Raw genomic sequence first — 16340 nt, forward strand, 5'->3', positions numbered from 1 at the left:
AAAATAAAGATTTTTAAAATAACTTTAAAATCTGAATTACTTAAGACTTTTACTTTCGTCCAAATAATTTCAATTAAATGATAACATTCATTGGCAAACCACATTTGTAATAAAAAAATGATTTATGAATCTCAAGCCCTGCATGTTAGCTTATTTTTATTTCAGAATAATTTTAGTAAGTCTAATATAGAACAAAATGAGTGTTCATTCCAAAGTGTCAACAATTGAATCACTAAAAAATAAAAAATCACAGGCAACTATTACAAGATAATTTAAGTTTATGCAATAAAGGAGAATGCATTATAACTGCATGCCTTAAATTACAAGGACATACATTCTGTGCACATACAACCATGGAGAGAAATTTGAGAAATAATGATGACCTAAAGGCTGCTTAATAAAGCATGTTAAAGTGCTAAGGAGTCTGACAGTGTAAAGCACAGTTTTTACAATAAAAGATGTATTGGGTTAATATGGCTACTCACTGATGCTTACCTGACTAAATATCTTCGCACATTAAATCAAAGATACTTACAATCAGTCTTAAGATAAACCAGCTTTCAAATTTTGTAATAAAGGGCGAACATTTCTCCTACTGAAAACAGTGGAGTTTCAGAACGTGCTTTTAACAACTATGGCAAAAATTAGAACAACAAAACTTCTGCTTTTACATTATTTTGGTAGCTATTTAAAGGACTGCATAGCTAGCAGTTATCATGTAAAGGAGATGAGATGAAAAAGCTAGAAAAATAAATGTGCTTTTAGGAAAATAAGTGTAATGTGCTAAAACATATCACAAACACCTGTAGCAGTACTAATAAAAATATAAATTTACTGGAAATTATGTTGATTAATGAAAACAAATTAATTCCATTGAATGAAATGAAATACGGCACTGAAATCCACTGCACAGCACTAAACACACTGATGCAAAGAATAAAAGCTCAATGTCAGCTATGCACCTCCAAAAGTTGCCATTTTCATAATTTTTAAGATAGAGTTTGTAACTACATGCATTTCAAAATATTTTTCAATACTAATCATTATAATATAACATATTTACATTCAAAGGCAAACCACTACAGCTCAGCTCGTACTGTCCTCTGGGAATAAATTAGTCAATCTGTATGGCTATAATCATTCTACGTCAATATTTAAAATACATAATGTAATTTTAAGCATTACATAAGTTCCCAGATAAACACACAAGCTACCAAAATAAACTAGGTCTAAATATTAAAGTCAGTAAAAGACCTGAATTACTGCACACTGATTTTAGGTTTTTGAGCCCAACTGTGTATCCATGAGGAATATAATGATGTTATATTGCTTTTATTGCTGAAAATGTAATCCGAGCAAAGCAAAGGAGGAATGAACCACCCGCAACCCAAACAAACTTAGTGAATACAAAATGAAAAGCAACATCAATTTCACTGCAGACAAACCCAGTCACACAGATTAAGCAAGCACAATACTGGTACGTCTTATCTCTGACCACAGGAGGAGGGTAGACAGATTCTACAGGATGAAGAAATTCAGACTATGTAATAGGCAGAATCAATTGTTACCTGCCTCAATCAATGCAGCTCCACTTTCACTGTTCAGCAGCTCACAAATAATTAAAGTTATCCTGGACAAAAACCTCATCTGTAATGACTAGCTAACCGCCACCATGACAAACTTCAAAGTCAGTGATATCAATCTGAATTCAATAGTGTGGAACTGGATATAGCTGATGAATAAGTATGAATCTTACCCTGATGGTCCATGCACGCACTTCATCTGGGCCTGCAGTGAAAAAGTATTCTAGTTGGAGTGCTGCATATCCAGCCTTAATGATCTTTGCTAAAGCACTGAAAAAAAATTGAATCCAATTCATTCAACATATACACATAAAACAGCTAAATTCCCCAAGTAATCAATTTACATGGAAAGACATCATATATTTTGAAGATGCTGGGTCTACTTTTAAACACAGCAATAATCACAGGAGCCTTTTTCTTTGAACTTTCTTCAGAAGAACTACTTTTTTTACTGCAGCATCATAAATACTGTATTTTGATTTGTTTGTTTGGCAGGATACAGAAATATGGGATAAATTTAAATCACCCTATCAGGCAGCACTTTTGGTCTCATGCAGTTTTCAGGATTCCAGGTCACGAAAGCATAACTGTTCAACTGAAATTCAATATTGAAACAATTTATTATAGTTTTTCAGAAAAATTATGGCAAATTTTTCTCCACCATCCCTATTCCCCATGGATGACGAAACAGTTTTGGTGATCATTCCTTCTCAAAAATATACATAACTAATACCTATGTTATAATTAAAACACTGTACAGAGATGACAGATGACAGTTAAAAACTTAATTTAAAATAAATCTTTTCACTCTGTCTCATGGTAAAGAAAGGAGAAGATTCTCTCTTTATAATGGTAATTACTCTGTCATTTATTATTCTATCAGCGCAAGCAATTAAATTACTGCAAGGAAATAGTTGATAATAAAGTGTAGGGAAAATGAATGCTAATTAACCTTTGTGTCATGTTCTCTTCCAGATACTTCTGTTTCTCCTCAGCACTCATATCTTGCAACTTGAGTTCCAAGGCCCCACTAAAAGGAATGACCAAAGCACCCGGGTCGTGCTTGTCCACCCACTCTTTAATTTTTATCAACCTGTACACAACAAAGGGCACAACATTATCTTGTAGTGCATGCATGGCTGTACCACATTCATTATTATCAAGTAGCACATACATATTCATAAGAATTGCACGGTTTTATGATGCCATCTTTTTGTGTATTGCTTTCCAAGGTCAAGGCATTAACAGGCAGCAATTGCTTCAGGTGTACTCCATTAACATTTCACTGTTTCTTGGTTTCTGTTTGGCATTTAATCTATCAGAAATAGGCATAATTTGAGACATTAACTAGGTTTTTGGTAGAGGTTAAATACTTGCAATCGAAAATGCTAACAGAATAAAACTTTGTAGATCTGTGGACGCACATTTTTCTGAGACTTCCAAGAGTGATAATTATCAAATGCAGTAGAACTGGGGGTCTTCAGTTTCTTCTCAGTGTTTTTTTGTTTTTTGTTTTTTTTTTTAAAAAAAAGGCATCTCAGTGGCTAGGGCAGCTGACATTAGCAGACAGAAAAGAACACTACACTCCATAAACTCCTAGATAGCAAGCAGCACCCCGCTTTTTCTGGCTGTTGATCTTGGAGTATGCCATACCTAATGTATACAGGGCCGTGTTTCTACTAGTTTCTCCCACCTTTCTACTATCTCCCCAGGGCAAAGCTTCTAGGTATTATGCTACTATTATTTTTAAATAAAGAACCAAATTTCCTATTTCTCTTCATCTTCAATAACTGGCAGCATCAGTAATAGTTTGCTGAACATAATTTTTTTTTTTAAGCTAAACAAAACTACAAATTTAGAGCTAGTTTTTGAATGTTCAATATCCTATTAAAAATTCAGAAAATATTTGCAGCAATAGTTGATGTTTAAACAATCTTTAAACACAGGCATCACAGTCATGACTTCAAATACTGTTTATTTTGTATTTAAGGGAGACATTCATAAATTACCTGTAAGGAGTCCAATGTTATTTATAGGGCACTATTTCTGAACAGGTGTGAATGGTAAGAATGACAACTCTGTATGCTCAACAAGAAAACACAAGAGGCATGGGAACACTTCCTGTACGCTAAGACACAAAGTACAAAATACAATACTTTGGGTGCTGTAGATGTTTCAGACCTGAAGCACCCACCATGCAGCACAGGGTTTTGCGCTTGCTGAGTTTTTTTTCTTAGTCCTGCTAATCTCCAAGATTTAGACTAAGGTTTTAACTGCTATTATACTAAAGTGCTTTGAAACTGTGGCCTGCAAACCTTTAAATAATCAATGCAAATGTCACTTCAGAAAAAAATGAACTGAACCACAAGTTCATCAACACACATTTGTCAAAGAAAATAGCAGGGGATCAGAGCTATTATGAGATTAAGTGCATGGCCCACTGAGTAGGGTTTTAGATGGGACAAAGAATATAAAAGTTCACTCAACAGTTTTCACACGTTTGTTATATATGGCTGGTCTTCTATCATTTAGTTATGTAAATACCCCATCAGTGGTTTTCAATCCTCATTATACTAATCTTTTTTTTCCTCCAGTTATCCAATGAAAATATAGCCTGGTATCCAGGACTGATGCTAAAACACTATTGCCTTCAGAAACGTCTGAACTGAAAATCACAGTTAAGGTGCATTTCTGAATGTGACATGTGACATTTAACAGCACTTCTGAAACGGACATTTGTAGTTAACTAATTTATTTTGGCTAACAAACTGGATATCAAAGTTCAGAGCTTATAAATGCCAACCTTTTACAGAAATTTTATCTAGAAATGGATCTGCTATTTGCAAGTGTACTTCAACATCTGTGCATACATCTTTTTTATATTTTTTTTTTTTTAAGAAAGTATCTAACACTGGTCTCTAGACTAATTAAATAATGTTCCAGGTGAGAGACAGAATGAAACATGTAAACTTGAAAAAGTGAAATGAGCATGAAAGTAATGTCAAGAATTGGATTCAAATTCTGTTTGGTAAATATGGTCATCATAACTAATAAACTAAGAACTATTGTGGGACAACAAGATAAGAAATAATTACTTTGGCTAAAACACCAATTCAGAATAATAATAGTCTTAGACTGTCATTTTAACAGCTTTTCTATTGAGTCCTTAGAGGGATTATTTGCATTCCTCAGGTATTCTATTGTACAATTCAGATGAATAAAGACTTACAAATCATTCCTCTACCGCCAGTGTGAGACTTTGATCCAGTGAATACACCATTGTACCTTAACTATAATTGGCAAAAAACCTGACAGTGTAGAGCATCACAAGCTTAATAACAAAGGAGAATATCTCAAAGTGTTGACAGATGATCTTCATAATGCAGGAGCAGAGCTGGTACATTTTAGCAATAAATGAGCAGTGAGGTCTAAAGGTCTCTGAAGTGACTGACATCAGACCTGCTACAGCCTCACTAAAAGAATAAGGTACTGCATCCCACTCTGTACAGACAGTTGGGTTCTCTGCCCGAGTCTTTCACTTTTGTGACTTTCAATGTCACAGGAATTACTAAAAAGTACCAAGGAATTCCCCTAATGGTGATCAAAATAAAGAAAACAAACAACAAAAAAGTAAATACTCCAACATAAATACCGATATATTTCTAAACTAAATTTTCCCCAGAGCCAAAAATGCTTGACTAATAAATAGCACAAGTTTGCTTTCCTGTAAGGGATAACCAAGCGTACTAAACATAGGAAAATTCTCTTAACAAATGGTAACAATTAACGTCAAATCTGTTTTATTTGAGCACATAATTTTTCCATGGAAATGCTGTACATCTGTAAAAAGACAGCATTAGTACACTCATTTGGGCCTGTGTTAAGATAACAAAATCCTGGAGTATCTCTCCAGGATTTCATGCTGTATTGCTGTATTTCATGCTGTACTTGATAATGAGTAATGAAGGGTATTGGATTTTAGGCTGAGAGAAAAGGCTATTAACACTTAAGAAAATCTCAGTTAAAAAAATACCAAAATGCAACAAAATGAAAAGTAAAACAGTAAAACTGGCAGAACCCATGACCATGATTAACAGCTGAAACTACTTTAAAGAACAAGAAAGTGCTCAAGATGAAAACCCTTCTTGACAAAGTAAACTGAAAACTATGTGAAAACAGTTTACACACTAAAAGCAATTTAAAATATCCTCTTTTGTAATTAGGTTTCTAAAAATGCCATTATTAGTAGAGTTAATTCTGATTATAAAACATAGAGCAGAAAGAAGAAAGGCTTCTTCTAGTACTATTTAGTAATAACAGTGAGAGATCTCAGAGCATTTCTGGACATTCAATGGCCTTCCCCTCTTGAGGTGGCTTGGTTCTTTCCTCCAAGGTGGTTCTGTGGAGAGGAGGAGTGCGCCAACAGAGGGTTCCTGAATTGCAATTTTATTCTAATTGCCACAAATGAACAAAATATACTTTCTGGAAAAAATATAGACCCACGAGACAGTAAGACAACCATTGATTCTGTGATGGCAAAAAGACAATCTTAAATAAAAGTTAAATTGAAAACTCAAATAAAAATACAACTGTGTAAAAACCTGACACAAGAACAAAATCGAGACAAGAACAAAACTAGCTCTGAATAACTTGCAAGTGAAGGCAGCACTCAAAATTCTGACCAGGGAAAACAGCCAAGAGGAATTAAGATGCTCACTTCCACCTAACACTGCTACTGTTGGCTGATAAGGAGAAAAAGAAGGACAAAAGCATGTCAGCATATCTGCTACTAACTCAGAAAAGCTGTGAAGACCAAGATGTTTTCTTGCCACTACTAGATTCCAAAATTTGATAGAGGCATCATTTAAGGGCATTCCAGTTTTTAACTCTCCATCAGCCTGACAAGGAAAAAGTAAATGAAAGAAGCCAGTGACTTCAAGTGCAGAAGGATCAGGACAACAACCAGAGTTAACTCCTGGATACTAAATCAGGATGCAGAACAGACCTTGGAGAAAGCTTCAAGAATGAGGGCACCCACTGAGAAGGCCAATAAGCACAGAGCACCCGAAAGGGCATTTGTGCAGAACAGAGTGCCTTCACTTTAAAATGGTGATGGTTCCTGACGCAGAAGAAACCAAAACCTGCAGACAACCAAAATAAAGAGGTACAAAAGTTGCAGAGTGTACATGAACTACAAACTGATATTTGATAACAGTTTCACATGAGAGATCCAGCTGGGAACAGAGACAGAGTTCAGATGGAAATCAGAAGTAGTGATGGAAGAGAGAAGCTGCAAAGAGAACTTAAGCTCAGGGACTCCTGCAAGACAAGATGACCTGAAAAACTGACCCCTGGGAAGAAAGGTGATTTGTGAAAATATACTTTCATACAAACAAGACCAAACACCACCATCACCACCACCCCCAATCTAACTCATGGAAAAGAAACAATTGTTTTTCTGTTCTACACCTGAAATAAAAGTGGAAATCAGCAGAAACAAAACAGCATGACAGGGAAGAAAATACCAGGCAGCATCAATAGAAGGAAAGAAGCACATGTAGATAATGAGATAAGATCAAACCAAGTGATCAAAACATACAAAAGACTGAAAAAAAAAAAAAAAAGATCTACAGTGTGAGTAGAGTGAGAACAAGAGGACCTAGCAATTCCAACAGGCTCTTCTCCTTGGCAGTCTGAGCAACCCCAGATTTTTAAAACCTTCCAAACTCAATCTGTTCAGTGCTTTGTTCCCCACTGTTGAAAAGTTTTCCATATGTGTAGCCTAAGCCACCTTTATTTCAATTTAAATGCATTAGTTTAACCGAGCCTATACACTATGGACTGAAATACACACTTATTTCTTTACAGCAGCATTTTACATACTTAAAAACTGAGGTCCGTCTTCATCATTTTGAGCTTTCCTTGTAAGCCACGCCTTACTTGTAACTTTGAACCTTTTCCTGTACTCTAATTGGTCTAGAAGTTCCTGGGAGCAGTCCTAATGTGTATTATAGAACATAGAACCTAATGCACTCCTCAGAGCTCTCAAAAATTTTGTAATATAAGCATTAAAAACAGCTAGAGTATTAACTCACGCATTTTTCAGGTGATTCTCCTATTTGTAAAACCCAGTGTAGTATTTGCTTTTTTGTGACAGCACCTCAACATTATCTCATGCTCAGTTTATAACTTATTGTATGACCCTGCTTGACTAGCTATTCTTAATATTGTATTTGCATAGTTGATTATTCCTGCATAAAAGCCTTTTCAGAAGCTGCACAGTAGCCCTTTTTTTCCTAATGATTCCTTCTGTTTCTTGAGATGCTCCTAAACACTGATTTTATTCTATACATACCTAGACATCTCCTAGTTTGGGGTCATCTACAGATCTAACAAGAATGCTCATCATCCAGCTCATTAATAGAAATACGTAACAGTATTCAACCAGCAGCCGCTTCTGCAGACCTCATAATGAGATATTCTTTCATTTGAAAAGTGAACCATTGATAACTATGCTCCGTGTATTGTCTTCCAACCAGTCTTGCACACTCAACTTCCAGCAGTTTCCATCTAGTATTTCCTGTCTTATTTATGAGAACATTGTACGGCACTGAAACATTTAAAGGCTTAAAAAAGTTCCCAATATATAATAAAGTACATTTTTTCACTATATGCAAGACCATCAAATTTATCACAAACAAAATATTAGTCATCTGACAATTTAGACAAGTAATAAATAGCCAACATGAATTTGTAAAGACAACTGGGTTGCTTCTAGGTGATTAAGAACAGTTGAATTGTTCCTACATTTTTCTTGAAATTAAAGGAAAATTCATTGACTTAAAAACATGTTGTTTCTTCTTTCCTCTTTCTGGCTTTCTTTTGTCTTTTGAAGTCTCACTTATTATCCACAAGTTATCTAAAATTATTATAAATTAGGCAATGATTTTTTTTTTTTGGCCAGGTCCCAAAACATTCTAATATGAGTACTACTAGGTTTAGTCGATTTGGTGGGATGGGAGAGGAATATCTAATTTAACTAAGCACCAGTGCTGCGTGACACCCTTCATAAGTCCTCCTCTTCTGTTCTGTTAGCATGCACAGACTCCACAAAGATGTGGTCCCACTCTTCTCAGTGCTGTACATACGTATAGACGAATATGTATATGTATTCTTAAATAAATACGAAACATTCACGGCCTCAGTAAGCTTTCATTCCAAATTTATATAATCAACAAAGAATGCTATGGTGAAAATGATGAAACCAATGTATATAATAAGTTTGTGTCACAACATAGGTCAGTGGCAGTAGTTAACAATGGGAAGCAGAAAGCACAGGTGGTACTGTGCTGTGACAGATTAACACGCTGTAACTCTTTTTGCTACCTGCCTTTTTTAGGGTATCCCTTTCTTCTTGCACTACATAAAGAGAAAGGAAGACTAAACAGGAAAACATGGAAGACAAAAAGGTACTTTCTTCCTCACCATGATAGTCTGCTTGTTATGAAGGAGACAAATCTACAGAAGGTTTGGAAGTAACTGTTACTGACCTAGGCAATCCCGTTTCAAATTATCAGTGACATTTATGAATGTATTTATTTCCCTTTCCCAGATGGCCAGGAGGAACACAGCAATCCTTAGATTTCAAAAGGCCCTTTCCCACCCCCCTGCCCCTCACCTGCAAATACTTTCTAGTAACACTTCAGAACAAAAGCACTGCCTCCACACACTGGGCTGCTCCCTGGCCAGGAGCCTCCTCTTAGCCCCTCAGGACAAGAGCTTCAGCAACTCAGAACCTCTTTTATCCTGTGCATCCTGAATGCTTTAATTTCCTCAATAGCTTCCCAGAGTCCGATGTTGGTATCCCCAGTATTTAGTCATTGCATCCAGATGAACCTTACAAGAGACAAACACAAAGAACCTCTCTCACATGTTAGATGTCACTCACATCTCCAACACAGATTGACTTGAGCCTTGAAAAATGCAGTCCTTAAAATTCTTTACCACAACATTTTCAGGGACTTGCAACACATTCTGTCACCTCAGGAATCTTACGAAAGAATAGGTATATAAAGTATTTCATTCTACCAGATCTGGATTTCACACTTTTAACTTCATTGTAATTTCAACTGATACTGTATCAAGAAAAGAAGTTCCTGATCAACACTGTTATTTGCCATCTATTATAGATGAGGGAAACTTCCCTTAACATTCTCCTTTGAAATATAAGTAATCCCAGGCTTTCTGCCTCATGTATGTCAAAGCAAGTTTTTCCAGAGCCTTGATCTCTATCACAGCCATTATCTCAAATCCCCTCTAATTCTGCAAAATCATTTGTTAGATGGGGTGACCGGTATTGCACCTACTATTTTAGTTCGTGTTGCATCCCAGATTCTAAAGAAACATTTTCATAATCTGGACATGAGCTTCTCATCCCATTCCTTATCCATCCAGATGTTACACTTGCTTTTCTGCTACCAGCTGCACATGGAGCTTGGACCCTTCCTGCAAGAATACTAGCTGTTCACCAAGAAAAATGATCTGGCAGAAAGCAGTTCTGGGGGGGAGTGAGAATTTCTTTCTTTCATACACCCCCACCCCTTTTTTTTTAAGCTGGACAAATTCACTGTCCAATTTATCCTTACAACTGGTGGTGCCAATATAACTGAAAAGGAACAGCTGAAGACTTAAGGTCAGCAGTTCCTTAAGGTAGCCTACCACCCAAAAAAGAGCAATGCCACGTAGCCAAGTTCCATTAGGAATTTTGGTGTTTATTATTGAAGAATGCTTGTATATGCCATGACTCCTGAGCAAAAACTATCCCGTATGAGATCACTTAAAAATAGATTCTTCAAGGCAGAAAACAATATCAGTTGACAGGGGAAGAAAATCAAGGCAATATTCTGGAAATTCATATGAAAGCGCTTCATGCCCTCAAGACATAATTCTGTTAGCAAATTGTCTAACATAATATGGTACTAGTATACTGTTCCTGGTTTATCTGGTCTAGAAAGCTACCTGGAGATAACTGCTGTTTAATGGTATGGTAAGAAAAACAAATAAGGGAATAACATTTCACTTAAAACTTTATACTACTGACCACTTCTTGAATGTATTTCATATAAAGATTTGTCTTAACTGACATGAAACTTGTTTAGCTGTTTTGGGTTTGCAAGATGTTAGAACTGTGAATGAAATAATATCAGAGAACATGGTATTACCTGTAAATGGAGTACGGATAGCAGTTAATGGACAAAATACTTGTAAAACTAGGAGAAAGAAAGCACGCATAATAGAAAAACCAAGTTGATTACCTACAACCAAGTTTAAATTAAAAAATATAAAGATGGTAGAAAGACAGCAAGAAAGAGTTAAATAATCCAGAATCCTTTTTTCTGCTCATCTATATAGAGATCCCAGTAAGAAAAGATTTTTTCAGTGCCTTATACAGCAAATTCCATCTAACAAAAGGTCAGTCAAGGTAAACCTATTTTAAACATTTGTAAGAAGCATCATTCATGAAGAATAAAAATCTTGAAATCCCTTTTTAAAACATTTATTTCTGATCTAATTTTTAATACTTCAGTAATATCTCTTTATCCCAATCATGGTCCCCATTAAAGTGGTCCAAACCAATTATGACTTAAACAATAATGAAAATGGTACTACACTGCTGCTGTAGCACCTGCTGGTATGCAAAAGCCTTACAGTCTATAGTTCTTCTTGGTCTGCCAGTTCTGAAAATTAATTCTGTCTTTAAAAAAAAAAAAGAAAAAAAAAAGACAAAAAAGGACATGGCTGTTGCTGTCAGCAAGGATCAAGCACAGTCAAGATCGAACTACTGATGAAACTGCATAATAATGCAGACTGCAACAGATCATGCACACTACGTTTCATAGTTATAGGCATAACAAGCTCCAGATGCAGCACATGTACCTTGGACAGAAAAGATGTCTTTGGAAAGTCACATGCTGTTGTTCTTTCTGCTATCATTTACAAAATGCAGAGTTTTAAAAGGTTATCTTGAAAATTATAACAAAATAGTTTAACAAATGTTTGTACATGAATTATAGCAGAAGCAGCAAATATTAGTCACAAGACTCATGCGCAAAATGATGATGATTGAGCTGCAACTACAGATCAGTGGAAAGAATCCCTATTCTATAGTCAGGTTTACATTATGGAATGATAATTTTATCTTTTGTCTCTTGACAGGGCTTCTTAAGTCACATGAAAAACTGTATTCTTAAGGGTCTCATACAAAAAAAGTAGGACAATTCATATCAACACTATCACAGCAAAGTCTCAAATTGAGTGGGGAAGTAGACACTCTGGAAGGAAGAGCTGCTCTGCAGAAAGATCTGGATAGGCTGGAAGAGTGGACCAGCAAGAATCTTATCAAGTTCAACAAGGGCAAGTGTAAGGTCATGCACCTGGGAAAACAAAATCCGGGAGTGCAGTAAAGACTGGGATCCACCTGGCTGGAGAGCAGCTCTGTGGAAAGGGACCTGGGGGTCCTGGTGGACAGAAAGCTCAACATGAGCAAACAGTGTGCTGCTGCAGCCAAGAAGGCCAACAGGGTGCTGGGTTGCATCAAAAAGGGCATCCCAAGCAGAGAGAAAGAAATCATTATCCCACTCTACTCAGCGCTTGTCAGGCCACACCTGGAGTCCTGTGTACAGTTCTGGTCCCTGCTATACAAAAAGGATGTGGACAGGCTGGAAGGGGTCCAGAGAAGGGCCACCAAGATGATCAAAGGACTGGGAAGCCTGCCATATGAGGATAGGCTGGGAGAGCTGGGTTTGTTCAGCCTTGAGAAAGGAGGCTCAGAGGGGATCTCATCACCATGTACCAGTACTTACGGGGAAGCTACAAAGAAGATGGAGACTCCCTTTTTACATGGAGTCACATGGAGAGGACAAGGGGGAATGGACACAAGTTGCTCTTGGGGAGCTTCCGATTGGACATGAGAGGGAAATTTTTCACAGTGAGGGCAGTCAACCATTGGAATAATCTCCCCAGGGAAGTGGTTGACTCAGCCACGTTGGACACCTTCAAGAGTCGTCTGGACAGGGCGCTGGGCCATCTCGTCTAGACTGTGCTTTTCCTAGAACGGTTGGACTAGATGATCCCTGAGATCCCTTCCAACCTGTGATTCTGTGATAGGTAACCCCACAAAAAGGAATTATAAGCGATGCATAAATAGAATATTTGATCAAAAGACCATGTGATCCTTTAACAAGAGAAACTTTAAATGAAATGCACAATGGACGACACCATTTTGAACTTACACTCTTCGATTCTTTTATGTAATGTGTGCACATAAGCAAATACAAGTCCATACTCCCAAACAAAATGTATTATCTACATAAAACTCCTGTGTAATAAAATAAATATATACTAACATTTGAAATAAGACCCTATAAAGAGTAATTGGGAATATTTTCCACTAGTGCTAATTAGAAATCTGCAATGAGTAACGCAAATGCAGATCACAACATCTGCTAGTCTTGGGTTTCACTAATGTCACAGAACAATGTAATGAAACCTAAACAAACTGGGTGAGAATATTTCCCCCAGTTCTCGATGAAATATCCTCTCCTGCTCACATGATAGATGGAGACACCTTCCTCGCTTCTCCAAAATTAGTCTGTGTGATCTTAACTCTGGAGCCTCTGGAGACCACAGAACTCAAAGGAATGCTCTCTTTCTCTTCCCTCTATCAGTTGTTAAAAACTATTTAAGTGTTAAAATTGCAAGCGTCAAATATTACCACAATAAGAACATTAGATTTAAAATAATAAACCCTGCTTATTCCCCCTACCCCTTGGACCATTACCAAGCACTAACATTTTGTGATCACATGATGTTACAAGCAATGTTTTAAGAAACAATTTTAACGAGATGAGTAAGAAGAATCACAGAAGCTGGTGATACTGGATGAAGTTGTGGGGAGTTTTCTGACGAATAAAAGACCAGATTTATTATTAGGCTGGAATATCCTACTTAATAAATAAGAAATTAACTTTGTTATTTATCCAGAGAAAGAACATCATCTAATCTCTCATTATAGCAATGAAAGAGTTATTTAGTTGAATGGTTAATGTTCAAACTACAGCAACTCAAAGAATACAAGGCTTAATTTCAGACACCTGATTTAGATACCTAATCTCGCTCTGCTCCCTATATAGTTAATGAAGCAAGAGACTCTTCTGAGGGCAATTCAGAGCACTTAAATTATATCTCCTGTTCTCACTTTCTTCTTAAAGCACCTTCTCTCACCCCTTTTCATATGCTGCTTTAGAAACTAACTCTGACCTTAAGTGCCTAAGTTGCTTATGTAAAATTATGTGCTGTGTCCCAGTCTTACCACCTGCTGATACATTTACCCCAAATACTGTCTAATAAATACAACAGCATATACTGTACTGTCATATGAACATGTCCATGTCCAAGTAAAACACTAAATGAGTTACGGATTTTCACAGTGTGCAGAAATGTCTTGTATGAAATGCATTCACTAATTTGAAAAGCTGTCACAAAAATGTTCAATTCTACAGACACAGTCTGTTTATCTGTCTAAACTATGGTGGAATGAAAAAAACCTAACAATATCTGAATCATCTACTAAAACATACTTGTCCCAGGGGAACACTAACTTTGATTTTTTTCAGAAGGAGAAATAAGTATCTGGATCAGTGTCTGAAATTACGCTCCATTTATCTGATGGACAGCAAAGGATCTGTAAGACACAAAGATTTTTATGGCTGAAAATGGAATGACAAAGTGAATTTCTGTCAGAAATAAATACTCTTATTCTGTGGGTGGGTGTGTACAAAACATTTTTATTGGCAAACACAAAACTAAAATTTCATTTATTATAAAACTACTACTTTACCTACCTTCATTTTCTTATCAATTATGGAATTAGGATGTATTCAATGCCCCAACAATTTTAACAAAAATTATTTGACTGAAAAGAAGTTCCATCTTGAAGTTGCAGTGCCCTATGGTATGTTTTACCCTTACAAACACTAGCACCAATAACAATAGGATCAAAAAGCCAAACTTAAAATGCAAGCTACTTTAATTTTTATGACTTGGCCCAGAAAATATTTTTCCATAGAAAGTCATAACATAAGCCCAAAACCATACTAATTCATGTTCAGTCTCTTTTGAGTAAAGAAAAGGCTCCATGTGTGGTGGCATACATGATAGTTGTCAACATAAATGAAAATGTTCATGAATAAAAAGCAGGCTGTATAAAGAGCTAATTATAATATTACTATCAATTGCTAGCTTGCACTTGCAAATCTTTCATATCACATAAATGCATTGTTTTTGACATTTCTCTGTAGCTAAACATCACATCATTTCACTTTTTCAAAGTAGTTCAAATATGCATGGGATATGCTATAAGGAATTTGGTGTGATCTACGGTTGCACTGAAAAAGAAAAACCTATGATGTAAATGTGTATTGTAACAGCCTGTATAAAATTATTTCTATTTTCTGTATATTCATCCTTTTTACCCAAAACAGCAGTTGAAAACACTTCACCCAATCACACAATTGAAGACTAAAATAATACATAGACCCAAAGCAACAGTGAAGTTGTGAATTATTCAGCTTGCATCCAGGTTTTTTCTTACCATTAGAAATACCATTTATTTGCTTAAATTCTTACGCTTACTCTCTTTTAGCACAGAAGTTATAAGAAAAGGTTCTGTAACCAATGAAAAGGACCATTCCTGTTTTAATGCTCAAATGGATTCTCCTTCTATTTTAGAAGTGACATAGCATTTAAGTTTGGAAAAGGCCTGCTCAACAGGAAAGAGCCCTAGTAAGTAATATATGGTTAAAAACAGACCTAGCCAAAAGAAAAATACTTTAAAAATCATAGAGGGCACTTGTTCTAGGGCATAATAGTCTATCTATTTATCCACCAAAGAGCCACTTAATCAACAGATACAGTGCTATTTTAGACTTAGTTTGGTTAAGCAATGACACCATCAAAGAAGAAATGATCACAGAATATAACCTTGGTAAACACAAGTATTTTGGTTTAAAAGAAAAAATAAAGCATGTCCTGACGAATTTATTCTCTCATTGATACGACATATGATTTTCTATGCAGGAGAAATACATCTATAAAGTATTTGATAGTGTGCTGTGTGTGAAACTACTCATTCAGCCAGAGAAAAGGTGGAAATGGATTTGTACAGACTGTGCACTGAGTAATGCACTGGATCTGTTAACAGGAAAACAAATTGGTGTTTAAGGGCATCATTAATGAAGTTTCACACGGACAAAACTTAGGATCAATCTTGTTTAAATGCATTAATGACCTTGACACAATATTAGCTGAATGCAAAGCTTACATTTGATACAAAAGTGGAAGAAATCTTCCTCAGGGAAAGTCGTGGTCATCATCATATCAATCGGAAGTGACATAGAAGGGGGGCCACAATGCATTAGTCTTCTTCAGAGCAACTCTAAGCCACTGAGACAATGCAACAAAGGCAAACGTAACCTACAGATCCTACTGGAAATGCTTCCTTTCATTCTACGGGATGCATTGTGTCTGCATATAAGGTATTCTTGAAAGCACGTGCAGTACTGTGTGCAGCTGTGGTCAGCTAAATTCCAAATGGTACTAAGATTATCAGAGGAATGGGAGCCTCATGTAAATGACAGAGAGAAAATTGATAATGCCTGCTTTAAATAAGTACTGGAGGTAAACACCAATTAGATGAGA

At 36.2% G+C, this 16340-nt stretch overlaps 1 protein-coding gene across 3 annotated transcripts in view; it reads right to left on the reverse strand.

Moving 5' to 3' along the window:
• Window positions 1-16340, reverse strand: part of OLA1 (Obg like ATPase 1) — a 107480-nt gene that overhangs the window by 5017 nt on the left and 86123 nt on the right. For all 3 annotated transcript variants that reach the window (XM_064451626.1, XM_064451627.1, XM_064451628.1), the window contains exons 8-9: window positions 2536-2676; window positions 1757-1853 (exon numbers count right to left, since the gene is read on the reverse strand). In XM_064451626.1, coding sequence (XP_064307696.1) covers window positions 1757-1853; window positions 2536-2676 — 238 coding nt within the window. The remainder of the gene's footprint in view (window positions 1-1756; window positions 1854-2535; window positions 2677-16340) is intronic.

The sequence above is a fragment of the Phalacrocorax carbo genome, chromosome 5 (assembly GCF_963921805.1).
Source record: "Phalacrocorax carbo chromosome 5, bPhaCar2.1, whole genome shotgun sequence".
Classification (NCBI taxonomy): domain Eukaryota; kingdom Metazoa; phylum Chordata; class Aves; order Suliformes; family Phalacrocoracidae; genus Phalacrocorax; species Phalacrocorax carbo.